The 27,205-nt window shown below is 41.2% G+C and overlaps 6 protein-coding genes across 7 annotated transcripts in view; 5 read left to right on the top strand and 1 right to left on the bottom strand.

Annotated features, from left to right (window-relative positions):
* Positions 1-27,205, bottom strand: part of LOC122577854 (hemicentin-1-like) — a 175,623-nt gene that overhangs the window by 138,285 nt on the left and 10,133 nt on the right. The gene's annotated exons all lie outside the window — the stretch shown is intronic.
* Positions 254-5,705, top strand: LOC122574161 (trichohyalin-like). Its single transcript, XM_043741441.1, has 8 exons — positions 254-667; positions 886-1,239; positions 1,676-1,938; positions 2,019-2,208; positions 2,512-2,651; positions 3,908-4,065; positions 4,140-4,326; positions 4,902-5,705. The coding sequence occupies exons 1-8, from the start codon at positions 523-525 to the stop codon at positions 5,703-5,705; spliced, it is 2,241 nt and encodes a 746-aa protein (XP_043597376.1). The 5' UTR covers positions 254-522.
* Positions 7,484-8,478, top strand: LOC122577970 (mitochondrial inner membrane protease subunit 2-like). The gene is made up of 3 exons (XM_043749741.1): positions 7,484-7,754; positions 7,876-8,197; positions 8,278-8,478. The coding sequence occupies exons 2-3, from the start codon at positions 7,892-7,894 to the stop codon at positions 8,476-8,478; spliced, it is 507 nt and encodes a 168-aa protein (XP_043605676.1). The 5' UTR covers positions 7,484-7,754; positions 7,876-7,891.
* LOC122577871 (KICSTOR complex protein ITFG2-like) lies at positions 8,496-10,765 on the top strand. The gene is made up of 6 exons (XM_043749587.1): positions 8,496-8,642; positions 8,722-8,941; positions 9,026-9,342; positions 9,418-10,130; positions 10,189-10,423; positions 10,480-10,765. The coding sequence occupies exons 1-6, from the start codon at positions 8,496-8,498 to the stop codon at positions 10,657-10,659; spliced, it is 1,812 nt and encodes a 603-aa protein (XP_043605522.1). The 3' UTR covers positions 10,660-10,765.
* LOC122577879 (sodium-coupled monocarboxylate transporter 2-like) lies at positions 11,173-15,050 on the top strand. The gene is made up of 9 exons (XM_043749597.1): positions 11,173-11,436; positions 11,562-11,780; positions 11,899-12,244; positions 12,930-13,084; positions 13,183-13,323; positions 13,396-13,504; positions 13,621-13,842; positions 13,915-14,429; positions 14,507-15,050. Exons 2-9 carry the CDS (start codon positions 11,563-11,565, stop codon positions 14,598-14,600), a joined length of 1,800 nt encoding a protein of 599 aa, XP_043605532.1. The 5' UTR covers positions 11,173-11,436; position 11,562; the 3' UTR covers positions 14,601-15,050.
* The window catches only part of LOC122577907 (homeobox protein OTX2-like), a 32,419-nt gene continuing 25,652 nt past the window's right edge, over positions 20,439-27,205 (top strand). Inside the window, exon 1 of one of the 2 annotated variants that reach the window (XM_043749613.1) lies at positions 20,439-20,738. The gene's annotated coding sequence lies outside the window, so the exon portion shown is untranslated. The remainder of the gene's footprint in view (positions 20,739-27,205) is intronic. The other variant, XM_043749602.1, reaches the window with a different exon arrangement.

Below are 27,205 nucleotides of genomic sequence, written 5' to 3'. Positions count from 1 at the left end.
ATGTGACATTGCCAGAACCTGCTATTTCTGGCTTACTTTTTGGCTTATTCTTGTAACAGATAGTGTTTTGATCCTAGACAAAAAAAAAGTTCAGTAAAATTACGTTACTCCTGTATAATGTTTGTGTATTGTTGTATTAGCAGTCAGTACATTAAAAGTTAGTCAGCTTCTAAATATAAGGATGTTCCAAACTTTTTAACACAGTTCCTTTTATGTTAATCTTTTTAATACATTTATTGCGTTAGGTATAACAAATTGGGAAGACTTACACTTTTTAAGTATGTTCTTTGCCACTTGATTCTATAAATGTATTTGCGAATTTTGTTAAGGATAAATTAAAGAAAAACATTTTGGGAGTAAAAGCTAATAGACACAGCCCTGTCCCATGACAGAAATAGCAGACGACAGTGCGCTGCGTTTTCCATCCACTTTCGCGATCCCTGGACGTGCCAGTGGAAGATCTACAGTTGTTTTACCATTTATCGAAGTTGCGAGAACGATACGAACGACAAATTTACGAATATGGCTGAAATAACGGATTTCGGTCCAAGAAAGGCGATTTTTGTCCTAGCAATTGTAATCGGGTGTTTTGCAGTATTGTGGCCGAAAATTTTCTATCCTATGTTCACAGCATCTGTCAGTCCACATTATACGTCGGACAATTCGGGTAAGATTTAATCGAAATATCTAATTCATTGAAGATAAAAGAGAGTACGTGATATTACGAAGAAATTTTATTTATATTGAATTTAAAAAAACTAGCTACTTAATTACAATCACATATATTTTTCTGTAGCCTTCAATTTCTTTCTTTTAATTAATTATTTAAAAGTAAAAATTATATTTTTTTCTTGTCAATGAATTAAATTCTCAAATGTTTATTAGCATGCTGCGATGTAATCTTTGAAAGTGATGTCAATGCTGCTGATATTATGTATGAAATATGTCAGAATATACTGAAACATCATCAAATTGATCCAAGAGTAAGAGATGTTTTGAAAACTGTAAAATTAACACCACAAGGAGCAAGTTTGTGTAGAGAAGAAATTTTAGCTAGATGTGGTATAGATTTATCTACGTTTCTTGCTGAAAGAGAACGCCTGGGAAAATCTTATAAACAAGTTTTAGAAGAAATCAGATCATTTAATAGTTCCCTCTGTCTTAAAATACATTTTGGTATAGCTCTTTCTCAACTAGGAACTCCACATCTAATCAGATATCATATTTTAATGCCGCACAGTAAGAATTATAAAAAGTCTTATTTAAAACTTTTGACATTAGCTATTAACAAGCATGAATAACTTTCTTTTACTATTAACATAATTATGTCATTTGAATTGAATCACTGAATTAGTAATTGCTTCTAATAAAGAGTATCAGTTTGGTATTATTAAACTAACCAATTATATATGGAAAGGAGATTCAAGTTATCTCTTCTATTTGGCAGGTTGCCAAAAGGACAAGTATGTATAACTAGAGATGAGTAGATGGGAATAAGTTTGGCCTATAGTTATAGCTTTAAATGTGTGTAATAGACTAAAATGATAATGTACTAACGTTTCTATAAAACCTGAAATAATTATAAAGGAATTATTACAAGGAGTTTTGAGTTCTGTTTGTTTTACATGCTTTTTTTTTCAAGTAATATTTAAAAAAATAATATTTGTATTTTTAGGTACCATAAAGCAAGAACGAGGTACACCTCCACATGCAGGTGGTTTACATCCTGCATTAAGAGAACGTGGTAGAACTATCCCTTCCTCTCATATCGTACCAAAGGTAGCAGATAGACCTGATCATGTTGTGCCAAAGATGAGACCACCTTTAGGAGGTGCAGGACATGTTGTTCCTGCACCAAAAGGAAATGGTACTATGGGAATTATTATGCCATTATACACTTCGGGCATTGTACTATTTTTCCTATATACAATTATGAAGGTAAAATATTCTATAAAATTTTGATATTTAGGTAGCTTTATTTAAATTTTATGAAATCTTATTGTAATTTATTTTATTAGGTGTTGAGAAAAAATTCGGATAGTGAAATCATTTCGGAATATCCAGGAGCTGCAGCAGAGAAAGAATTTCGGAAAATGGTATTTAGTCCTGAAGCTTTTACTACTGCAATGACTGGCGGTACAATGCATTATCAAAAGGAGAGGTCCCCATCACCACAAAGGCCACCTACCATAGAGGAATTAAAGGACCGTAAGTTCTTTAAATGTTTGAGAGATATTGACAACACTTGATTTACATTATCATTAATGCAGTGTTTTCCTTGAAAGCTAGTTCCTTTAAAGAAATACTGAAAAATAAGGTACATGTTTTTTTGAGTATCTAATCAGATTTTTAAATGGTGTTGCATGATGCAAGGTTTGCACAATTAGAACACACACGTATTTATATCATAAATTTAACAAAAAAACTGTTAGACTAAAATTAAAAATATTGTAAGTACTCGTGTATATTCTCTGAACACGTTTGGTAATGTTATACATGCTGGAACACAAGAAGCGGCAGGAGACATAGAGATAGATCAACTGAGACGACGTTTGGTCGAGACGGAAGCAGCCATGGAAAGAATTGTTGTTCAGATGGGCAACATATCACGTTCAGTTATGCATAGTCCAAGCCCACAACAAGAACTCAAGGTTTACTAGACTAATTATGAAACAATTTACATTTTCAGTTTTTTAGTCTTTAGAAATGTGCACGTTGTTGTGTTCTGATTGCGTTTCAAGTTTTACCTCTCCTGTTGTACATTATATACATATTCATTACGAGATCTTCGACATTTCGCTTTTTCTTATTCTCCAATGCTTCTGTATAACTATATTTAAATTATTGATACATTCTTTTTATACATTCATCTTCATATAAAAATGTGCATACTCATATTTTAGCTGAGTGAAGTACTCGTTAAAAGCATTTAAATTATTAAATATATTATAAATGATAGAATTTATAGTTCTTATTTTTACATTTAAATAGTAGATGGGCCTCCAAAGTCCAAAGGCCTGGCAGGGGTTGATCGCTCATCTAAGGTATATTCTTTGCCTCAAAGATTACCTAACAAGTGTAACCAAAGTTTGTGATAAATTGTTTGCGCTAAATTTATATTTTTCCACAAATAATAAATCTGTTATACTCAGGTTGCCTTTAAATCATTGACAATCATTTCAGTTGTTCACGCATATAAAGTAACAACGTGAATATGTCATAATAACTTTTATCTTTTGCCTCATTATTATTTTTATATACGGAAATGAGTATGTAGATAAAGACGCATTGTCGACTATAACACATGGCAATAAGTACATATTCTCGGCGAAAAATTCGCAGTTAACGAAGTGATTGTCAATGCCATTACAACATGTAATATTTTCAGTGAAATAAAAATATTTGTCATTTAAAGGTAACCTGTTATATTTAGGTATTTTTATATTCTAATATTAAGGAGTCAACCTTGCAATAACAACGTTTCAGAGTATTTATGATGTATTAAAACATGTTAAAACATATTAAAAATTACCGGTAGTGTATATTTTTTTAGATATAATCTCTTTCATTAAATTGATAAATTTAAATGCATGTGTATAAATTAACTATTGTTATTTATAGCTCCGTTAATTTAGTTACTGTTACATTGTAAGTTTTTTTAACAGAACAGCATGATTTTTTAAACAATATTTTAAAATGTGTGAATTTTTAAGCGAATGCTGTATTGTATTTGTAGAAAGAAGAAGATTAAAAACTTTATTTATTTATTAAGTATTAACCATCATAATGTACTATTCATAATATACATTATATATATATCTTATATTAAAAAAATGTAAAGTAAAATATTATTCCCTTAAGGCAGCATAATACACAAGATCATTTATTTGCATTATTTAATTTACAGAACGATACCATCGTCCAGGCTGAACATAGTATGACAGATGAAGAAGTAGAAAACATAGAACATTCGCCAACTGTTAAAGTCATAGGTATGGAAATGACAGCTAGTTGTGAGGGTAAGGGTAGTAGACCTACTACTCCTATAATTCCAATTTCACAAAGGTAATGAAAGCATTTTGAGAAGATATATTTGTTACAATATAGCATATTTAATGATTGTAATGGAATTGTTTCAGCCATATTGAGAGAGAAAAAACACCACCAAAACCGATATATTTAGAAGGTGCACTTCCTCCACAATGCGAATTACTTGTAACAGATTCAGAAACACAAGCTCAAAAAGCAGAAGAGGATGTAGAGGCACCTGTTGTACTTTCAGGCAAAATGACCCTCTCTCTCATCAGTCTCGACCAAAATGCAGCTGTAAGAAAATATTAGAATTACCAACAGAATCAAATGAATCTGCGGAGCCTTGTTTTATTTGGTGATTCTTTCATTCATTTAATTGTTTGCTTCTGTACAGATTAGTTAATATGAAAATGGCAGATCACAGGAACTATGTAGGATGTAAAAATTATTTTTTTCAAATAATTACTAACATAAATTGAACATTAATGTGCTATTACGCATCAGTAATTATTAATCCATGATTTATTTTGAGCATTAATATTTAATTTATATTATCTACTAAATGGATTACTAATGTATTAGTTTTGAACCAGAATGCATACACTACATATATATTACATCTTTTTCACTATCACAAATACTAACATTTACATAACTAACATATGAATAACTGAATATTTAATTATAATTTTGTTACAACAACAGCAAACATTATTTGCCTGAACTATTTAAATCCACATAATCATTCTACATTTAGTTACACTGTTTAGTTATCCCTTTCCGAATTTATAATTATTACACTAGATTGAGTCGGACATTATAATGTCATACTAAAAATAAAGATACTAAATATTGTTCCATTACTTTAGGTATCTGAGGCAGAAGATCAGAAAATACAAAATACAGAGGATACAATAATTTTGAATATGGATGATACAGAAAATGCTCTAAAGGTTAGAACAACCAACAGAAAAGAGGAAGTAGATACCGAACTACAAATTAATGAAATGAAAGAAATTTATAAAGAAAAACAACAGCAAGTAAAAGAGGAAGAAAAAAAGCCAGAAATATATATAGAACAAAATATATTTAAAGATGACCAACAAGAACAAATAGAAGAAAAAGGTGGAAAAACAGAGGTAAAAGAAGTTGAAGAAGCAGAAGAGATTGAAAAGGCAAAGGGAAGCGAAGAAGATAGGGGAAGAGTAAAATTAACTGACAAGGAGGAGAGTGAAGAAGAAAAACAGACTGAAGAAGATGAAGTGGATAAAGATGTAGAGGTGGAGGAGGAGGAAGAGGAGAAGGAGGAGGAGGAGGAGGAGGAGGAAGAGGAGGATAGCGAGGAAGAAGAGGAAGAGGAGGAGGAGGACGACGACGAGGAAAGCGAGGGAGAAGAGGAGGAGGTGGAGGAAGAGTTGGAAGAGGAAGAGGAGGAGATGGAGGAAGAGCAGGAGGAGGACGACGAGGACGAGGAGGGTGAAGGGGAAGAGCAGGGGGAGGAGGAGGATGAAGAGGAAGAGAGAGGGGAAGAAGGAGAAGAAGAGGAGGATGAAGAGGAAGAGAGAGAGGAAAAAGGAGAAGAAGAGGATGATGGAGAGGAGGAAGAGGGAGAAGAAGAGGATGATGAAGAGGATGACGAAGAGGAGGAAGAGGAAGTGACGGGAAGCGAATAGGAAATGGAAGAAAGACAAGAGAAAGGACAGAATAATAGAAGAAATATATAAAAAATATATATTTTACTTTAAATATATCAGCGAGAGAAAACAAATATGGTAAATCGCAAGATAATGACAGTTATAAAAACAACGAAGTTGTAAAAATTTGGCAAGGAAAATTAAATAGAACAGATTAAAGATGAAAATAATGGGTTACATTATAATGAAAAGACAATTCAGGATAAAAAGAAAAACTATAGTGACGAATTAACGTTTGATTAAATCAGTGTTTACCAATCTTGAAAATTTGCAGACTATAGTAAGAAAGAAATAACAAAATGATCACGAATGGTATAGATCTTGGTTAAGCACTGCCAAAGACCTAATATGTTCATAAGAATCGAACTTATTATATGATTACATTTTTGCCTATTGTATCTTATATTTATATTTCATAGGATCAAAAATTTACTAATCAGAGGGGCCAAGTAAGAGGCAGTGCATCGTGCACATATCTGATAAAGTCGTCGTGCAACAATGACTACAGAATTCAAGCACAGGCAATAGGCACTAAGTAATTATTAATATGTATTACTGTGGTATTAATCCTATATCAGGTATGGTGATTGGCAAGCACTGATCTGTATAACGCCTGTACACATACCAATTGTTTAATGTTATCTAGAATTTTGTATTATGCTGGCAATTTATTAATTTCCTGTTCATTTTTTATTTATCACATTAAATTTTATATGGAATTCTGTATGCAGTATTTGAGTTACATTTAGCTGAGAATTTTTTAATAATGTAGTTTATAAAACCATTTAGTACATAGCCATTGTCATTTTCATACCTATGTTTAATTATGCAGTTCCGTATTGAATGCAAACACTCTTCATCATATTATGTATAATTCCCTGACGTTCGTTATGTAAAAATGAAAGATATTAAAATACAAGTTGAAATCGTATTCAGTGTTGTATAAAAATTAAACAGCTTAATTGCATGATCTTCCATAATAATGTTAATAACGTATTTTAATGTTCAAATCATGTTTTAATAGCCATTATGAGATGAAGTTACTAGTACTGTTATATGATGTTTAAATAAATAGATAATGTTAAATGTAAACTATCATTAAATATATCTTAAAATATTTTTATGTCAATAATACAGAGTTGCGCATTTTTTTGTAATATATTATATTATTATACTTAATATTACTATTAAGAAAACGCGGACCTCGTAAATGTTTATCAGTTATAGTTTAATTAGTAAAAATGTTAAAAGTGTTCCCACAAGCAACATTTAAAACAAGTTTGATATAAATGACTTTAATAATAATTAAATGATTTTTTTTAAATAATTGCTTTAAGATATATATACATGTATGTATAGCTAAATTCTAATGGAAGTAGGAGCATTTTTTTAATGATAATTCGTTCATTAATAAAAATGCCGGTCCATTAAATGATAGGTTATTTAAGCTCGCACATTTTAGTAATATCGGTTACCTCCAACGTTGTTATTAAAGGAATAAATAATATTATTATATCAAAATTCATGTTTGTTTTTGGAATTCTAAAACTAAAATATTGATCTTAAATCAGTTTGTAATAAGATATAATCACCTATTTTGCATGAATAATTTAGGTTTATGATGGAACTAAGTATAATCTACAAAGAACAAGTATCATTACTAAATAATTATTTTAGTTTATAATTTAAGACATTGTATAATTGCATTGGATATTGCAATCTATGTATATGTAAAATATGTATGTATATGTAGCAAGATTAGTTTTCCTAACCTAAATGTATCACATTAAAATTATTTTGTAACCTCTACTTATTTCGAGTTCATAGTTTAACAAACAATAAGATCTGTTTAATACCTCGTAAATCATGAAAGTTTTATTAATATAAATCCTCGGACACTATAAAAAATTTGAGACTAAAATAAATTCTTTGTCTTAAACTTTATATGTTAACCTATAAAAGATTATCTCAGTTTATGAACGAAGAACTATATTAAAATTTTGTTAATAATTTTGTAATAATGAAAAAGTAATATAGATTTTCTTTTTAAAGCATAACTTCATATTTGTTATTGTAAAATTATAGTCAATAAATGTAATTTTGTGTACACTTCTAGATGTTTAATTAAAATTATTCTTATTATTTGTAGTCGATAAATGCGATAGATGAAAGTACGACATTTCTTTGCGGGTATCCTTATAGGCATCCCTATCGGGATCACTTTTTTGGATACAGTTGGTTACATAGCCAAGGTAGAAGGAGTTTCTATGCAGCCAACCTTAAACCCTGACGAAAGATATCCTGATTATGTTTTTCTGAATCGCCGAGCAGTTCGTACACAAAATATTCAACGCGGCGAAATAGTGACTGTAAAATCTCCAAAAACTCCAGAACAAATTTTGATTAAGCGAGTTGTAGGACTTTCTGGAGACATTGTACGCACACATGGCTATAAAGCAGACATTCTACAGGTATTTGAGAATTTTTCACTCCATAAACCTTCGCCTATAGAATTTTATGAATAGTAAGGAAATTCATATCTATTTGTTAGATACCTGAAGGCCATTGTTGGATAGAAGGTGACCATATTGGACGTTCCATGGACTCTAATACTTTTGGACCAATTTCTCTTGGATTGATAACTGCTAAAGCTACTTCCATAGTCTGGCCACCTAGCCGTTGGCGATACCTTTATCCTTCTATGACAAATCATAATTTTCCATTAAATTCACCAAAAGTACCCGCTAGATAGAATTTGTCGTAGAGAAAATGAGGGCTGTTAGTTTTGTTAAAAGACTTCAATGGGATTTACCTGGCACTGTATGTAGACATGGTTTAACAATAGGAGATGTCGACAATGATGGTGATAATGAATTAGTTATTGGTACAGCGGAGGGAGAACTTTATATTTTTAAAGTGAATTGACATTACTAATTTACTAATAATTTATTGGCATGAATTGTTACGCTGTTTATTCTAAATTATTATATTACAGGGCTCAGAGTTATGGCAAAAGATACCTGGGCTAGGCCTTATAACTAGTGTAGCGATAGGAGATATTTTTAACTATGGACGAAATGCGTTAGTTGTAATATGTGGAGATGGCTGGGCACATATCTTTTACAGCCCAAGATCTGTTAACCCTAACATGAGCAACGTAACTTCTACTCAACAATTAATCAAGGAACCAATTGATCAAGACAACATAAAACATGGTGAGTCGCAAATTATATTATTGTGTTTTGTTTGTGCTGTTTAAAAATAATTATAATTTGTATATCGTTGGATAAAAATCATAGGCCATCCAAGCACGGATATCGCAACAGGTGTTAACATGACAAGTTCTTCAAGTTTAGATCAAATAGATGGCAATAATGAAATTAATGAATTATCTGGTAAAATGGAGTGTGTTCATGTACAAAGAATCCCAACTAATACAAAAATGGTCTTAGTAGCAGATGTTGATAAAGATGGTGCAAATGAAATGGTACTTGGTTTGACCGATCGTGTAGTTAGATCTTACAGATGGTCAAGTAATCTAGAATTAGGTAGAGGAAAGTTAGTTGGACTGAATAAATGGGAATGTGCTAATCAAATAGGAACAGTCACGTTACAGGTGTAGTAAATTTGTATGAATAGAAGGTAAATTCTTTAATCTATGGTAATAACGAATTTTGATGTTTTTATTTAGCATATGGCAGATGGAACACCAACGTTGTTAGTTGCTCAACCTGGCGGAACTTTCATGCGAATTAAATGTAATCCAGAAGATTGTCATTTAGAAGATGAAATTAATCAGAAAAGTAACGAAACAGCAGCGAGCTGCGTGGATTATCAAACGTTGGGAATATCAAGAATGCGCAATCAGAATATTTCAACGGAAATCATCGGAGATTTAGAGTGTGTAGTAGAAAATAAGTCGAATTACGAATTTAAAGAGTTATTATTCAAATCGAGTGCTTTAAACGAAGTGCAATGTGGTAAGAACTTGAAATCTGTCTCGCTAGAATTTAAGAAAAATAATTCGCAATCAGAGATAAGGAAAAGTAGCCTTAGCATCATGGAAGGACGTAGGAAAAATTCAACGATCGAAAATTCTAAAACGAATAAAGCTTTTGGAACTACCGATCCTTCTAGTCGGGATCAAGTTGACGGTAATATTTTTGGGGGCAACGTAATTCTTGGTGGTTACGACATTAAGTCGGAAAAGGATTCTTTGTTACCTACGTATAAGCATTTTTCGTGTCAAGATAATAGCAGTAACAATAAGATAGAAGATGCAAAAGGAAAAGGTAAAACCGAAACTGACGCGAATGTACAAGATAATTTATTGCAAGGAAAACCTTACGCTCTTGCTACTTTAGACGGGACAATAATGTTAGTTAAGGACGAAATCATTCTATGGTAAGATTTCAAAATTGCAAATATTTAGCAACGATACAGGTTACATAATGTTTTCTAGGTCGATGCAAGTGGATCATCAAATATTCGCTCTATGTCGATTAGACGTTACCGGCGACGGTTCTGACGAAATAGTTGCTTGCGCATGGGACGGGCAAACCTACATTTTAGATCAACAACGTAATAGCGTACGATTTCAATTCGAAGAACCAGTTAGAGCATTCTGTACTGGTAACTATAATGTTACCCCTGGTTTTCCGACACCTTGTCTCGTATATAACAGTTTCAATAATAAGGTAAAGTTTATTATTCGTTTGTAAGTCAAACAAATTATAAGTATTAACGTTTGCAGATATTTCTTTATTACGATGTTACGCTTCCAAGTATGGTTACTAAGCCTTTGAATCCTATGGACGAACTCGATTCCGAAGAAAAGAAAATTTTAGATAATCTCCTAGGAAACTGTACCGAGATGGAGAAACAACAGAGAATACAAGAGTTAACTGAATGGTTGCTGTATGGAACATCTTAAGATTTAATTATGTAAAATTATAAGAAAAAAAAAACAAAAAAAAAAAATGATAAAATTATAAAAAAATTACAAAAATAAGGAATATATGCAGATTCTTATAAAGCAATCCTGTTGTTCTTTCTTTGCAAACTACTTCGCTCTAGATAGGAACGATATTTGTTCAACGTCCAAGGAATTTATTGCTCGTATTTTCATTTCTATTCGCGAGTACAGTTTTTATGCGTATTGACAGGACCCGTTCGTTTGACCTAACGTTCGTCGTCATTTCCGTCTTCGAATGAAGGATATATGACCGAAAAAGATTGTTGCAAATTTTTAGCAAACAAGATGGGAATGATATCGGTAGCGGAAGAACTCAAGATTCAGCTCAGAGACTGGTTTAAGGATACTCAACTATTTGCATAACGTTGCGAAAGATGGAACATTATCTACCTATCATAAATTAGACGGATGTTCGTGTAAAATCAGTTAAACATATAGCATTGTGCTGAACGTTATCATTATTAGTGAGAATGTAGCTCGCATCGAGTACTTTTCCGTCTTTTTACGAAATCGCTGAATTTCATATTTATAGATTGACCATTAGTCGACGTTTTTCGCAAATCTCCCGAATTAACACGCTACATTTTGATTCTTGATTCACGTATCGATGAATTCGATCTTCGATAACGAGTAACAGAAATAGATCAATACACGAGTGTGACAAATATTGGACGACTACTATTAATCGTTTACCGTACTCTATCGACTATTATCGTACTGTAAATAACAAGAAAGGTGAGATAGTTTTGTCAGTTGCAATAGCTGACCAGAGTGTTTAGTTTAAGTGGACGAGAACGAAAGCGGCGAACGAACGTTCTCTATCGTAAGTCGGTTCTCAATTTCAACTTTATCGTTTTTAGAATGGCAGAAAACGAAACAAGATCACTGCTCGGACAAGAACTGAAACAACTTACATTCGGATGGACTGATTACACGTTGTTCACTGGTCTCTTAGGGGTCAGCGTCCTCATAGGGATTTATTTTGGCTGTTTTGGCAAGAAACAGGATAACACTACCGAGTATTTGCTCGGAGGGAAAACAATGTCTTGTTTCCCAGTTAGCATGAGTTTAATTGCCAGGTAAAAAGCTGTGGAAATTATATTTTGCAACTAATGCACACGAATCTATCGAACCGTTGATAAAAATAATTCTTTCACCGTGTCGAAACTAGAAATTGTTTTCTCTGATTTATTTCAGTCACATATCGGCAGTTTCCTTGCTCGCTGTACCTGTCGAAGTATATCAGTATGGTACACAATATGCCGCCTGCATTTTTACATCGATTATATCGTGTGCTCTCATTTCGCTTATCTACTTGCCAGTATTTTATCAATTACAACTGACCAGCACGTTTGAATACCTGGAGATGAGATTTACGAGGCCTGTTCGGACATTCGCCTCGTTTCTTTACACGCTTTCTTTGATCATTTACGTCCCTCTGATCATATACGTACCAGCGTTAGCATTTTCCCAGGCAACGTCCATCAATCTTCACTTGATCACCCCGATAATTTGTACGGTGTGCATATTCTACACGACTATCGTAAGTTACTTCATGTACACTTCCTACTTTCCTTTTAAATAGCTTTTAAGAATCGTCGTATCGAACTCTAGTCTAACTAACTCTCCACTCACGAGTTATTCGCGTCGACGGAGTTTAGTATGGAAAGTTCAACGGCCCTCTTGTAGGTTATGCTTAAATAATCCTTCTAAACCGTTTCAAAGGTACTCGATTGTTGCTTGTAAGATTGTAAAGAACGAAATTGTGAGTAACGTCTAAACTCGAGTCATAGACAATAGGCCATATAGACTCGACTAGTTGGGCCGTTGAACGATCTTTGAACGTCCTTGCGTGAAAATCAGTTTTCATCGATGGAAAGGACGAACAGGTGGGAATTGCGCGAATCGTATGGGACTGATAGACGACGATACGCGATATTTACAAACATGTCCAACGTTATCGCGTATAAGGGACTATATAAATCATATGGGAGATACGAATAAAATGTAATTACGATTAAACATGGAATTAAGCGAGCCGTCTTCTTGGCGCGTCGATTTTCGTCAAATGTTTACACTGCTTACGATATTGTCGTTAGATACGGCCGGCAATTACAACGTTTACGTAAATATTTCGTAAAGAGCGGCCCGTTTCACGACGCATCGTCAACAATAACGCTATCAATACGTTCGTTTCGATAATGAATATCTTCCTGAAAAATATTTAGGGTGGATTGAAAGCCGTTGTATGGGCTGACACTGTTCAAATGACTGTAACGTTGGGAAGTTTATTCGCGGTATTCATATTGGGTACTATGGCTGTAGGCGGTATATTCGAGACTTGGAGAATATCGGAAGAGGGTAGCAGAATAGTATTTTGGAAGTATGATCGTCTATAGAACTTTTATTATTATTATTATTGTTATTATTATTACCTCGTATCGAAGCGTCTCTTAATTTGCTATTTATCGCACGTCACAGCATGGATCCAAGTCCGTTCGTTCGAAATTCTTTTTGGGGCATGTCAGTTGGTATGGTGATGACGTGGTTATCAGGGCTAGGTATCAGTCAAGTATCAATGCAAAGATTTCTAGCTGTGCCGAATATCAAGGAAGCGCATAAGTGAGTACTGCGATAATAATATTTCTCGAAGGTGAAAGAAATTTGTAACGAACAACATTTCTATTTTGTCAGGGCAATAGCGTTTATGGGTCTGTGTATGGTAGCTATAAAATGGATATCCGTTTTTACCGGTCTTATAATGTACGCTAGATACCATAAGTGTGATCCTATAAGTACGCACGTACGTACCTTTCGTTTCTATTATAAACAGAATATTAATTACGTCCTCTGTTGTAAAAAAAAAAAAAAAAGGGAAAAGGAAAAGAAAAAAAATGTAAAGGTTCAATTGGTTCGCAGGTAATTTCCAGGAGCGACCAATTACTTCCATATTATGTGTTGGACGTTGCTGCGGATATCCCAGGGCTACCTGGTCTTTTTCTAGCCGGTCTTGTCAGCGCTGGTCTGTCGACGATGAGTGCTAATTTGAACACAGTTGCTGGTACAATTTACGAGGATTTTATCGATCCTTGTTTACCCGATAGTAACGAGAAGGAGAAGAGAGCAGCGAAAATTATGAAGGTACATCGTAAAGTATCATCTTTGCTCGTGCTTTTCGACAAAAGTAACAACTAACAACATCGTGATTTTCAGGCTATCGTAGTGGTCGTAGGATTAATTTGTATGTCGCTGGTTTTCATCGTAGATCGTTTAGGCGATATTTTCCGTGTTTCTTTGACCCTTCACGGTGTAACGAGTGGCGCGATGTTGGGTATATTCACTCTGGGTATGTTAGTACCATGGGCAACGTCGAAAGGCGCTATCGCTGGTGGATTGCTTTCCATGTTGGCCATGATTTGGATCATAGTCGGGGCTCAAGTGAACATGATTCAAAAACGGTTAGTTTACCCACCTCTTCCTACGTCGACCGAAGATTGTTTAGACGGAGAGATCGCGTCGAACCAAACGACGATGAATACGGGTGACGTTCTATCGAACACGAAGGACGCGGACGACGAACCGTTTATCCTGTTTACCATATCGTTCATGTATTACGCTTTGGTCGGTTTTCTGATATCGATGGTGGTCGGAACGATAGTCAGTTTTCTGTTTGGCGTTAACGATCTGAGCGAAGTGGATAGAAATCATTTTCCACCGATAGTTCAGAGGTATGGAAATATATTCGTTTTAATTTCGATGAAAAATGGCAAAACTATTCACGCCGAGCACGGCCGTGTCGTTTCAGATTTCTACCAGCGAAAAAATACACCGAGGTTCCAATGCATTCGATATCAAACACGCTGGTGAAGAATGCAGAGATGGAAAAGCTGAATTTGTAAAACGAACGTAACTGCTTTTATTTCTTCTCTCTGACGTTGTGTTCATAGAACGCATAAAGTCCAACTAAACGACTATTAATTTGTACGTTACGACGAAAGAAAGTTTTTAATAAAATTAAGAACCTTCGAAGACAAACGAATCGCCGCGCGATAAGCATCGAAGCACAGTCCTGCTCGACCATTTGGCATAACAAAGTTCTACATAACTGGTTCGTTCTGGCTTGAAAGCACCCATTAGACCCTCGAGGAGGGTGTCAAATTGACTAGATTATATATCTGTCCCACGCATCTCAATACAAACAACTCGTTTATACATCTGGAGGAACGATGCCTATCGGATTAGGACGAATGGAAATGCGAAGGGTGTTTTTCGTCCAGTCATTCGTCGAGTTGATCTTGAAAATCCGCGAAAGATCGATCGTAAAATATGCGCGATGATGGTTGCACGTGTCTACGACCGTGCTTCTTCCATTCAATGAAACTTTAAACGTACGGCCCATTCGAAAAGAATCAAACAATGCTACGTTCAAAGGCCGTAATTTAATTTTATACGATGTTTTCATCGGAACACGAGGTCCGTTCGATACGGCATAAAGTTGTTACGTTTTATTGCAAATATTTTATCGTTTCACAAACGGCAACTCGCGACACAGATTGAAAAATTCGCTACGATTTATCGTCCAGTGGCTTACCGTTATCGTTCACAATAGAGACGATATTGTCGCTGTCTCTATGAAAAATCAATAGCGAAGATATATTAAAATCGTAGGAAAGACGCGTACATGCGATAATGCTTTGACCGCGGTGCTATCAGTCACGGTTCACCGAACTTGGATGTGTAACTAACGCGGTTTCTCTTTCTAAGCTACCGCGTTATTCTCTGCTGTTTAATCCTTTTACGAGCATTCGGATCGCGTTCATTACGGTGGGACGTTGCTTCACACTTTGGCGCATTTTTACGAAATTCTTTTCTCGTGACAACTCGATTTTTAGAAACCTACGTATGTGGATCCGGCGAAAAGGAATAAAACGTTAAGATTCCGAGGTGAAAGTCGACGAAGGAAGTAACCCTTATCAAGGATTCGAGATATTATCCTCGGCTTTCAGAAGAACTTGGCCGGTAGACGGAGAAGATCGTTGGAGAGAAGGCTGGTAGGGACGTTATACGGCTGACGTAGAAACGCCACTTCTGTCTCGAACGGGAGACCACATTCCACCGAACCATTTTATTTTATTGGACTGAAAGGTGTCAAATATAGGTGGCAAAGGCCCTCCTACTTACATTCCTGTCGCGTCCCGTCCTTCTTTCTCTACGGTCTCATTTCACCGCGTAGGTAAAATTTTCGAGCCAGAGGTCGGTCCATTGTCGTCGGGTGACAGTTTTTTGACAGATTCTGTCTGATTTGGTGTCGAGTGACAGAGCCACGCTATATCTCGTTGCATTCACGCGATTAACTAGCTTTACCATCTTCGATCGACTCTCGACCGACGCTTCTTCGCTCGAGCTTTGATCTCTCGTGAAATAATCGATTAACGAGATCGATTCGTCGAAAGACTTGCAACTTGATATTGCTCGACGTTTGTTTCGTCAATTAGCCCGACGAGAGGAGAATCGTTCGTGCGCGCGCGAATGTTCAAGCAGCTTCGCGAAGAGGTTGATGAAAAAAGGAGAGGCAGAAGTCGGCGAGAGGATGAAAAAAAAAAAAAGTATCGAGGAAGAAACGTATGGTTCGTACGAGTATGCGTATGGACGTATACATGTATAGAGACGGAGGTTTGGCTTAGGTCCTCTAATCTCTCTTTCTTCGTCGCTCTTTCTTCGCGTCTCGTCGAGTGTAACTATATAACGGGGTTCCCTGGTTTTTGTGAGGTCACGGTATACGCGCAAAAGCGCATAAAAGCTAAGGGGGCGCGTACGGTGTGGGATACGGCTTATTTCGGCGACAATACGTAGGGCCAGGCGCGAGCATAAAGGAGCATAATGCACCCTGCTAACGTGAAAATTATTCTGTCAAACATTCGGACGTCGGATTACGGCGGTAACCTCGTGTCCTAGCAGGACACGCTTTTTTTCAGAAAACACGCGGCCAATAGGCTGCACAGATGCCGAAAGGATTTCTCGGTCAACGAGGCGATCGTTGATTTACGCGTCAACTCGGAAGATAGCAAATTGGCAGGTCGTGGAGGTAACGTGAAATTTATGGATGCATAAAATCCTAACATTATGCGTTATTTAAGAGCGGAAGGGTTATTCCAACTCGATGATATAATTCCCCGATGCGTTTCGTTATTGTTTTTATCACCCGTTCCGCTATCATTTCGCGCTACGTTTAAACGCCTCTGGCATCTCGCATATTTTTAGTTACACGTTCGCCTGTTTCTCTTTCTTTTTTCTCTCCTGGTCGCGCCGTTATTTGTGTTCGCAGCCACCCTCCGATGTTACCGTCGAGAGAGTAAACACAGCCTATGAAAATGAATACCCGACGGTCTGCCGCGTTCTTCTTGTATTCTCGAAAACAAGCAACGAGCGAAACGGAGCAAAGAAGAGAGAAAGGAAACGCAATAGAAACGTAGCTAGGTAGCAGGCATGCGGAATATTGTGACATCTCTTCCTTGGCTGACATTCAATTTTCAGGCTAGAACGTCGTGCCCCAACCGCACACACCGTACGCCTGTATCCATAGAATGGAACACGATATACGCATCTACCTCCCCTTTCTCTTTTCATCGCGACCAATGCAACCAGCCGTGCCCCGGCTGCTCGTATAGCATATACAAACAAACAACAACGGTCGCCTGGCCATGTCCACGAGACCGACACCCGCTAGAAGGGATATCGTCGCGCGGAGACACTCGGCTGAATGTGTATCGCGCCGATACGACCAATACAATTCGACCCATCGACCGTACAAAAACATATCTGTTCGAGTAAAATTACACGGGGCGAGTGCACGAGAAAGAGGTTAGCGAGCGCTAGAAAATTATAGGTACGCGGAAGTGAAGCGTGAAGCTTAGAGATACGAAAATGGGCATCGAAAGCGCGCAGGATCACGCGACACGATCACGAGACTAGCCGACTCTCACCAACGATATCTCCGTGCCGGCAGCGATTCGTCGAATTCGTTGCGAACGAGCTATTTACGTTTTCCTCCTGTCAACGTTAGGAGCCGGTCGAACGGAGAGAGAGAGAGAGAGAGAAAACAAAACCGATATCGAAGGAAATTTTCATCGTTCGCTGTCCTCCGAGAAAGAGACGAAGACGGACGAACTTTGACATTTCTTAACGTGGATACGTAACGTCGACGTTACGAAGAGTAAAAGGAGAAAGGTAGAAGACAAAGAGAAGGAAGAGATACGGCGGAATATGGAAAAATATTGCTGGCAATTCGAGGACGGTATACGCGTATATCCGCGGTCGAGCCAACAGCTCGACCGCGTTTTACCTTCAATTAGCATCTCTCTTAATGATGATCACCGATCTACACGCGCGCTCGCGTGACACGCACCAACATATAGATCCTGCTTCGCGTTCACCGTACACCCGTGTATGCATGCGCGTATATAGCCTGTCCATGGTACGTTTCGCGCGACGCATACGTTCTCACAGAGATACAGTCAGAGTACGGTGTAAGGGAGAAAGCTCGAAACAACGCGCGCGCTCGCGCGCGCGCGAGTGAGAGAGAGAGAGAGAGAGAGGAACGGACGAATGAGAAGCCAGGAGAGAGCAAAGCTCGACGGAAAAGGACAGAGGGGATCTATAAAAAAGTCCTTTCCCCTACTCACCGAATCCTTACCCCGCTAGCGACGTTCGCCCCTCGAAAACGCGTAACGAATGCAACGTGCACCCTGCACTCCCGCTCTCCCCTGTCCACGCTGTTGCGCGGTATTTCTCTTCGATTCCCCTCCATTTTCATCCCCACTTTGGCCGCGAGATCTTTATTTTTATCGTCGACCGGTTGGAAGGTACGTGGCGTAACCTCACCACGCCCCTATCGTTTCCATCCCGCCAATCGGTCGGCCGGCGACCGGCCATTTTGGTCCATGCGGAGGCTGCGCGTTTACTCGCCGTCTTTGTCTTTCGCTTCCCACCGTCGGCTTCGTCTGTATGAGTGTTCCGTGGAAGGATGCTGCGCGCGAGTGCGCTTCGCGAAGGCGAAACGCGTGCACCAGTGGTGGGGCGTGGAACGAACAGGGCGGACAGCGGAACCGAGTTCGCTCAGTATTTGCCGAAATTTTTCCCGAATTTGGGGACGGTGAACTAGCTGCGGCCGTTTAAACGATATCGTTAAACGCGCGACGTTCCGATAGCTGTCGGTCGCGGTAAGGTCGTTCGGTTTGCCGCGGTTCGCGAAGCCCAGACGTCGCGTCGTTTCGAGGTCGTGCGCTCGCTTGGATTTCGAGGTAGACCGAATCCTTCGACGATGGTGGGGAGCGAAGGAAAGTAGTAGGAGGAGGTCGCTGCGAAGGTATCGCTTCTCCCTCTTTCATATCAAACTGCAAAAATACATACGAGTTTTCTTATTGCGCGTCGAAGATAAGTGCCGGTTGCCCCGACGATTACCTAACGAAACGAGCACGCCGTTCGGGGTTGCGCGAGCCAAGTTATTTCCCAGTGACTGACGCATGACATTCGCAAATTTCTAGCTGGCCGCAGAGAATCGTCGGTTATCCGGAGGTGTCGATAGTCCGGTAACGCTTGGTCGGAAAGATTGGACGCGGCACTGGGCGGCGGAAAGCTTTTTTCGTGTCCGCGCTGAACATTCTGCCAGGACTCGCCGCGCGCCTCCTTTTCCTTTACGTTACGTGGAACGCGTAATACGATCGCTGTTAAAATTCTCGGCGAGTGTTGCATCGAACTAAATCGCGGATCGAAGGTCGGAGGGGGGTAAGAGGAGCGAGCAGGAGGACGGACCACGAGTCCGTACACACCTATTTAATTCTTTCTTCTCTGTCTGCTCCCCCTCGAGACTCGACCAACGTGATATCGCGTCGGTGTTCACGCGAGAAAGACAGCGCGCGTCCGATCAGGCGTACGCGTGTGTCCATCGAGGCAGAGGTTGGTCACGAGCTTGGTGGGGAATGCGATGAGAGAAGGTAGGAGAACGAACGAGAGTCCGCGATATTCTCTCCGACGTTGGAGGTTTGCCTTCCTTCTCGAACGTACGGGAGCCGTCGCTCCCTCGTATCTTCGTGTGTGTTCCATCGAGTAGCTCGATCGAGAGAGAGAGAGAGAGCGAGAGCGAGAGCGAGAGCGAGAGAGATAGAGATAGAGAGATAGAGAGAGAGAGAGCGAGAGAGCGAGAAAGAGAAAAATATAACACGCGCTATAAGGGCAGAGGGGGACGAGGGGACGCGAAAAGTCGAAGAAGAATAAGCGAGAAGTTTGGGCGCGCGCTCTATCCTCGTCTCCGTTAGCCAGCGAATTCACGGACATCACGGGAGTATCCTGGGCGAAGCACGGACCGCGACACACCGAGCCTCGCGAGTTGGCGTGTGTGTTCCCCGTGGATGTGGTAGAGGCTGGTTCGAAGGGAGCTGGTGGGGACTAGAAGGGAGAAGGTAGGAGGACGAGTTGGGAGGACGAAGGCAGCGCTATCGAGTGGCGGTACCAAGAAGCAACGGCGTCGTCCGTCGTCACCGCCGTGTATCGTCGCTGCTGAGAGAGAGAGAAGTCCACCGCCGAGGGACTATCCGAGATTTAGTCGCTTTTAAACGAAATACACGGGCTCGTGAGCCCAAGTGAGTTTCACGAAACGATCGTGCACGACTCTCTCGATCTATCGATGTTAGCAACGATTTGGTTTTTTGATTTTGACGACGATTAAGCAACTTGCATAGGCAATCGTATACACGATCGAATTACAGCACTTTCGCGAATCGGCTACAGATTACGTGTGTTACAGACTGACTGAATCGTCCGGCAACGAATTGTATTCGCGTGACACGCGTGTGATACGAATAGAATTTCCGAAGAACGGGGCTACGAATTCGCGAGTGTCTTACGGAACGCCGGACAAAGACTCCGGAATCGTACACACAGAAGCGGCGGTATTAGCCAAAACGGGACTGCCGGTACAACCGAAGGATATCTACGAAGAAAGGAAAGGACGGTGCAAGCCGAGGGTAATTATCGGAAAGGTAAGAGGAAATCTCTTTCTCTTACTCGCTTCTCTCCATGTGGAACAATTACCGTTACAGTTTTTCGACATAAATACGTAGTTCTCCGTTTCGTATTTCTAATAGGAAAGGTCAAACATTTTTTTCCCCTAGCAGACTGAAAACGTTCGTCCTGACTTTGTTTGAAAATTCTTTGAAAGATTTATTAACTTGTCGTCCGGATGTTTCTATATTCTAAGGAAATACTTCTGAATGATGCTTGATATAATGTTTGCAACATCATGGTCGGCTATGTTGAAATAGCTCAGGTAAACATCCCTTGTACGTGTTCTTATGAGAACGAGGACGGGCCACAGCCTATGTTTAATAACAACTCCCTTGGTCGAGCCATTAGCAAACTGCTAGAAATATTTAGGAGAACCGAAAATCGTTAACGCATTTTGTATTGCCAAACTTTGCTTTTCACTACCTTTACAATCGTGTAAATATCGCTTGTCGAAGAATGGTTACGGATCTGTACGGTCCGAGATATCTACATCGTGTGAATTCGCAAGAAACGTTCGATAAATAAATAAAAATAAAAGAAACGTTAAACTCGAATATTATCGCGCCTATTATACGAAATTAGGTGTAACTTCGTCGACATCGTGACACGCCCTACGCTTAGGTCCGATGAATGAAATCCTCTACGTTCTATCTCCGAAATAGAATATACTTTTCGATTTCGGTAGACGTTCCGAGAACTATCAGCCTGTTGTGCGCGTTACGCGTACACGATAGCTTTTCCATCTCGATCATCCTTCTTCGTTTTAATTGCACGATACGTATGAAAAGTTCGGAAACTAAGTTCGTAACTCGATCAACGTGTATAACGGAGAGAGAAAATCTCACGAGCGTATTGAAAGGACGGTCGGTGATTTTCGTTTGAACGAATGACGGTAGCGAATCGCAAGTTTATGCTGTTAATTGCGGCCAATTAACGAAACACCCTTCTCTCTTTTCCGTGGTATTTTATCACCTTTCGGGCCCATTCACGAACGGTTTTGCGTCTTCTTTCGGAACGGACATTCTGAAGCAGCGGTAAACCGTCGTATAGATTTGTCCGAATAGCGCAACGTCATCTCCGTTAATCGTCACGAAAAGTACGAGCGTACGTGGCTTCTCGATAAAGACAGCCACCGTTGGTGAAAATGAAGTGCGCGCCGCATGCAAAAGACATCAATCTTTGTAACAGTTTTTTGTACGCGCGCCCGCGGTTTCGAACCTTCCCGCCGCCGCTAACGTGCAACGCTCGGTCGGCTATCCACCTTGCGCTATCGAGATCGTCTTCGTTTCGTTTCGGTACGCTTCATTTCGTAGCGCTAAGAAGCGTTTCGAAGCCAGACGGAATTAGAGGCGAACGAATCGCGATACGAGATACGAAATAGCCGGAATTTGCGATGGCGCGCGAGCCGCTTGATTATTTTCGTGGCTTTCTGTTTCTTTTTGCGGGACACTTGCCGAGGATAAGTTTTCGTGGCAAGAAGTGGCCGACAACGGGGGGTTGGCGATATTCGTCCTGCGTCCAGGCACCGAACGAACTGACGGACAAACGGACAATGAGAACGAGGAATGCCCCGCAGAGCCAGACATGAAGACGTCACTCAGAAACGGTAACGGCTACGACGGGGTCAGGTTCGACCTGACCGTTCCGTGTTGCCTCGAACCAGCTGCGTTCTCGCCGACCGAGTCGAGTGAGTCAGCGACGAGCCTGGCAGACCGTCGGACGTCGTATCAAACGAGAGACCTTTCTCAAAGTTTCTATCGAAATCTATGTCTTGGCTCGATTCAACGTTTCCAAATGCAACGATATGCTCGAGCTACCGCAAATCCCCGTTCCTTCGGTAAATTTATCGCCTTCTTTGAATTCCTGTGCTAAACTATCGCGTAACTCTTAGCATTCGAATCGCTTCGATCGACCAGGACGTCTCCTCTCTACGCGTTGAATTTCTTCGAAAATGCTTGAAAATTGCGCGTAAGCTCGCACGTCGGTCGACGGACGTACCGGTCGTCGAGCGAGTCAACGACGTATCGACGTATCTTCTTCAAAGTACATTGACGTTTTTAGCGAAATCGACGACGAAACACCGATTCGATGCATCGGTGTGTCGTAATGCGGTCGTAAATTAAATCGCGCGTTGACCGGTATGTGCCGTTGGTACGTGATTTACGAGCGATGACACGCCGAATGGGAATAGGTTGTATCAGAAATGCGCTACGGCGCAGCGTGCGTGTATTTTTCTGACGTAGCTGCGCGATCTTCGGCAAAGTATTACGAAGAATCGGTGATAACGAAACAGCTGAAATACGTGGACTGGTCCAGAGGGCCTTGAACCATCTTCCGCTCCCGAGTGGAAAGTTTTCTTCGATGAATAATTTAGTCCAGCCTATACTCATTGGGAGAAGTTGTTCGGAGAAACCCGATCGCTCCGACTATCGACCGCGTCTAATTCGAGAACGAGAAACACGGAATTTGTTGTTTGAGACAGCTCGAGAAGAAACGTTGTTGCCGGCCCGTTGTCGACGGAACGCGTAACCCTTTCCAACGAAGTTTCCGCCAACCGGGCAAGTGATATCGAAGAAATTATCGAGATTAGTTTTAAGTACTTCCGTTTAGGCGAGTGAGCACTTTTGCGCCCATAGAGAAACGTTTGATGGGTTTGTAAATAGATTTCCGTTGTTTGTCTTTGCGGTTTTGACGTTGAAAGGACCATGGACAGCTTTCCTTGGATACGGCGTACCGGGTCCGTAACTACAACGGAGGCCCCCCGGTTCGGTTAATAATCAGTTTCATTGTCATCTTCAAAAACAGCTTTCGGCTTACTGTGGCCGTACTCCACCCTCTCTAGTTTCAAGCGAACAGTCCTCGACACGTTTTCCCTTTTGCACTGTCCAGTGCCATTTTCTTTTCCTCTCCACCAATTAGTGGTTCCGTCGAAACTCGCCAGGGGTTCCAGTTATCCGGCAAAAGGTGCCAGCAGAAGCCTGCTCTGAAAGCACCTGGACGCGCATCATCGTTCATTTTCTTTCCACGGGACCGCTTCTCGCTCGTGCCAGCTAGATTTCTGTGCCGCGATATAAAACCAATGCTCTAACGAACGACGATATTCGAGGCTGGCAGAGGCTCGTTCGAACGTTCGCGCCAGCGGAACGTAGAAAATAAAAGTTGCCCGGTCGGCTAAAAAGACGACTTTTATTGGCGCGGCACTCCGGATCAGGATGTGACTAGCACAAATCATTATTAACGACTGGCATTGTACGACCGATGTAGTCCGTTTCGTTTGAAATATCGCGACCGCTGGATCTTTATTAAGCAGCTTTCGACTAACCTGTGCCCCGCACTTTCTTCTCTCTTCGAGCGAAACAACATCGTTTTCACGAATAAATACTCGACGCTACGATATCGCGACGTTCGATCGATCGCCGAACCAATTAACGCGAATATCCGCTAAATTTCTCGTTTGTCGTCTAGCGTTAACGTCTCGTTTGCCGACTAAATGGCAGTCGTACGTCGCGACGACGAATGGTGTTCACCTCGCGCTTAGACGAGACGGTGCGACGAGCCAACGATCCCACCGAATACTCGTGGAAGGGAAAGATCGGGAACGGCGGGAAGGTTGACGCGCGGTTACGGGCGCGCATCGGTAGGATGACCCGACGAATCATCGTAATAGGAATAATTCAAGAGAAAGGACGTATCGATTTGGTGAATCGTTGTTGGTTGTATCCTAGCGGTTCCCGGTCAGGTCGGTTTATAATAAGGCGCTATATGGAGCCGCACGCAGGTGTAAGGAGGTGTCCGGCACCTTAAGGCTTCCAGTAGGGTCGAACGGAGCGGCATATTTCATCCATTGTCGCCCCTCAACTCCGGCGGCGGCACTTTTCAACTTTTTATAGAGATTTTTATACCGCTATATCTATACCGCTCTACGCCGTCGGAGATGCGCTCGAACGAACGAGCACGTAGGGAGATGGAGAAAGAGGTGAACAGTGAGGGCAGTAGGCGGAGGCGGTGGCGGAGAGAGGGTTTGCCACATCGCGCGGCTCTGAATATGAATATAATAATGAGAACGGGTTTCGTCGTCGTTCCGCTTCTCCGCTCTTCGTCCTTCGGTCGCTCTCCAGTTCTTCTCCTCTCACGACTAGCCGCTCCTCATCCCCTCGTCCTTTCTCATCCTCCACTTTTTCCGTTTACTTCGGCCTTATATACATATATGCGCGCGAGATGCACCGCGCCGCGCCGTGCCGTGCCGTGCCGTGCCGCGCCGGCAGCTTCGGCAACAACAACAAAACGAGACGTGTCACTGTACCTGTTAAATTGCCTCCTCGCACCGAACTCAACCCTCTGCTCTCCGCTACCGCGCGTTTCTCTGATGCAAGCCGATCCGTCGGCCTCTGCCACTCCTCCTGGCGTGATTATGCGCGCTTACCGGACCGTATAACCGCGCCAAACCACCGATCCACCGACCAATAAAAACAATTCCAATTTTCATTTCGATCGCGGTAAAATGCCCTTGTTGGGTCCTACGAGTCGACCTTGACTTCGTCCGAGTTCGCAGTTCGTCCGTCTCGCGAAACCGTTACACGAAAAAGGTTGGAACAACGGCTAGTACACTGGATTACTCTAGTCTGGAGTCTTGAATCCTGAAGGACGCTTCGCGACAATGTGGATGTTTGAAAATACCGAGCCAGTCAGCTCAGTCCGGTAAAAGCGTCGGTCAATTAAGTTTCACGGTGGCGATAGACGGCCGGCGAAACGAGACGAAAGCGCGGGGCGGAAGCTGTGAAACGAAAGCCACGGTGGAAGCGGTGAAACGGGGCCGCGGTAATAGCGTTGAAACGGGTCGTGCTACCGAAAACGTTCCACCGCGGCTAACTTATCGTAATCATGCTCGGCAGATTGTAAAAACCACGGGGAATCCTTTATTCCATGACTGTCCGGTGGTGCGGCGGTAGAGGGAGTCGCGGATCGCACGTAGCCGAGCGATAGCGACGATAGAGGGGAAAGAGAGAAGCTGCGAGCTTCGGACGGAAAGCGAAACGAGAGGAGCAAGATACGGCCGAGGTAGGACGAGGGTACGGAGAGAAAGAAGAGTCAAGGAATGTTGTACACAAAGGTGTTGAGGTAGATACTCGTGTGTACGCGAGAATGGAAGAGCGAAGAAAACGTCCGAAGAAAGGAAAAAGGGGGAAACGAGAGAAGGAAAAGCATCGAGAAAGATAAGGAGGAGGAACCTCTTGCATCGGTGGATGCGTGTATCCCGCTATCGATATATTACACGGGTAGAGTTGTGTGCGTGCAAAAGGGTGAAAAGGAGAGACATATTTTATATTTATGGGTATTTGCCGCTACTGTGCTCTCGCGCCGGCGGCTTGTGGCAGAGAGCTAACCGGCCTCTCCTGCGCTCTCCTACCCTTCGTCTCACTCCTGTTTCGACTCTTCGTCTATCTTTCCTCGTTTCTCCGTCGATCTCTGCTCGGTGGCCTCTCTCCGCTGCTTCTATAGAAGCTTCCTTGTTCGTTCTACCGGCGACCATAGCGTATACGCGCGTTCCTCTCCCTCTGACACTTTGGTCGGCAATACAGGACGCACAACCGGCGACCAGACCATGTGTCATCTCCCATGCCATCCCATATTCCGTTCCTACCATGATATGCTCGAGGCTCGTTCCACGCTAACGTTGAATGTCCTTTATGGGTGTGCGCGTTTGTCCCACATCTATATATAGACGCGGGGTGCCATACATGGTACAGCCAACACCATAAGAACTTCGCTGCCAAACGTCTAGTCGACTTATCGCCCTTGTCAAGTCCGAGATAACGCGCCGTGTATCTTTGCGAACCGTCGTGGTTCGCGTCTTATTGCGGAGAAGAGCGTAAGCACGAGCCGAGGTAGCGACGATTCGAGAAATTTGTTTCGCGAAACGAACCGAAGAATGGGAACAGAGGCGGTAAATCGTACTCGGTTTCAAAGTCAACGCGCGGTCATTAGCCACGTTACTCGCACGCGTATTTCGTTTAAATGGCCACGGACTCGAAGGACGATACGAGATGAACGCGAAACGTTCGAAGCGTGGCCGATTTCGACCGCCTCGAGAAGAGAAGATAGCGGCGAATTCTTACGAGGACTGTACTTTTGTCGGAATCATCGCCGGCAACGGCACCTTCGCTCTGCTTTTTATTTCGATCGCTCTCCTCCTTTCCCCGACCACCGGACTTTTACTTTTTGGCTGCGTTTGCCGAAGAATTTATGAGCGTGGTTTGTGACTCGGGCCACCGGGTGCCTCATCCCTTAATTAAGGATTGTGCCACCGATTTGCCGTCCCTTTCGCGAATATGTCTTTTCTTCGTGGCTCGGCCATGCTAATGACCTTGACCTGTGCGCGACCCGAACACACGGCGAAAACGTTCGGACACGGACGACCTTAATCCCTCGGTCGAAGATAAGG

Source organism: Bombus pyrosoma, linkage group LG1 (genome assembly GCF_014825855.1).
Source record: "Bombus pyrosoma isolate SC7728 linkage group LG1, ASM1482585v1, whole genome shotgun sequence".
NCBI classification, from domain to species: Eukaryota; Metazoa; Arthropoda; class Insecta; order Hymenoptera; family Apidae; genus Bombus; species Bombus pyrosoma.
The sequence above is the reverse complement of the archived record's forward strand: the minus strand, read 5'-3'. Positions and strand labels throughout refer to the sequence as shown.

What these genes read in the sequence shown, in the direction of transcription:
- LOC122577879 (XM_043749597.1), top strand. Translation starts at nt 11,563, where the DNA reads ATGGCAGAAAACGAAACAAGATCACTGCTCGGACAAGAACTGAAACAA. An exon ending in AGCAGAATAGTATTTTGGAA is followed by an intron (nt 13,085 to 13,182) that starts GTATGATCGTCT and finishes CGCACGTCACAG; the next exon opens with CATGGATCCAAGTCCGTTCG. An exon ending in GAGCAGCGAAAATTATGAAG is followed by an intron (nt 13,843 to 13,914) that starts GTACATCGTAAA and finishes CGTGATTTTCAG; the next exon opens with GCTATCGTAGTGGTCGTAGG.
- LOC122577970 (XM_043749741.1), top strand. Translation starts at nt 7,892, where the DNA reads ATGAAAGTACGACATTTCTTTGCGGGTATCCTTATAGGCATCCCTATC. An exon ending in ATAAAGCAGACATTCTACAG is followed by an intron (nt 8,198 to 8,277) that starts GTATTTGAGAAT and finishes TCTATTTGTTAG; the next exon opens with ATACCTGAAGGCCATTGTTG.
- LOC122574161 (XM_043741441.1), top strand. Translation starts at nt 523, where the DNA reads ATGGCTGAAATAACGGATTTCGGTCCAAGAAAGGCGATTTTTGTCCTA. An exon ending in CATAGAGGAATTAAAGGACC is followed by an intron (nt 2,209 to 2,511) that starts GTAAGTTCTTTA and finishes CTGGAACACAAG; the next exon opens with AAGCGGCAGGAGACATAGAG. An exon ending in GCCCACAACAAGAACTCAAG is followed by an intron (nt 2,652 to 3,907) that starts GTTTACTAGACT and finishes TTTAATTTACAG; the next exon opens with AACGATACCATCGTCCAGGC.
- LOC122577871 (XM_043749587.1), top strand. Translation starts at nt 8,496, where the DNA reads ATGAGGGCTGTTAGTTTTGTTAAAAGACTTCAATGGGATTTACCTGGC. An exon ending in TCAAGACAACATAAAACATG is followed by an intron (nt 8,942 to 9,025) that starts GTGAGTCGCAAA and finishes TAAAAATCATAG; the next exon opens with GCCATCCAAGCACGGATATC. An exon ending in AAGGACGAAATCATTCTATG is followed by an intron (nt 10,131 to 10,188) that starts GTAAGATTTCAA and finishes AATGTTTTCTAG; the next exon opens with GTCGATGCAAGTGGATCATC.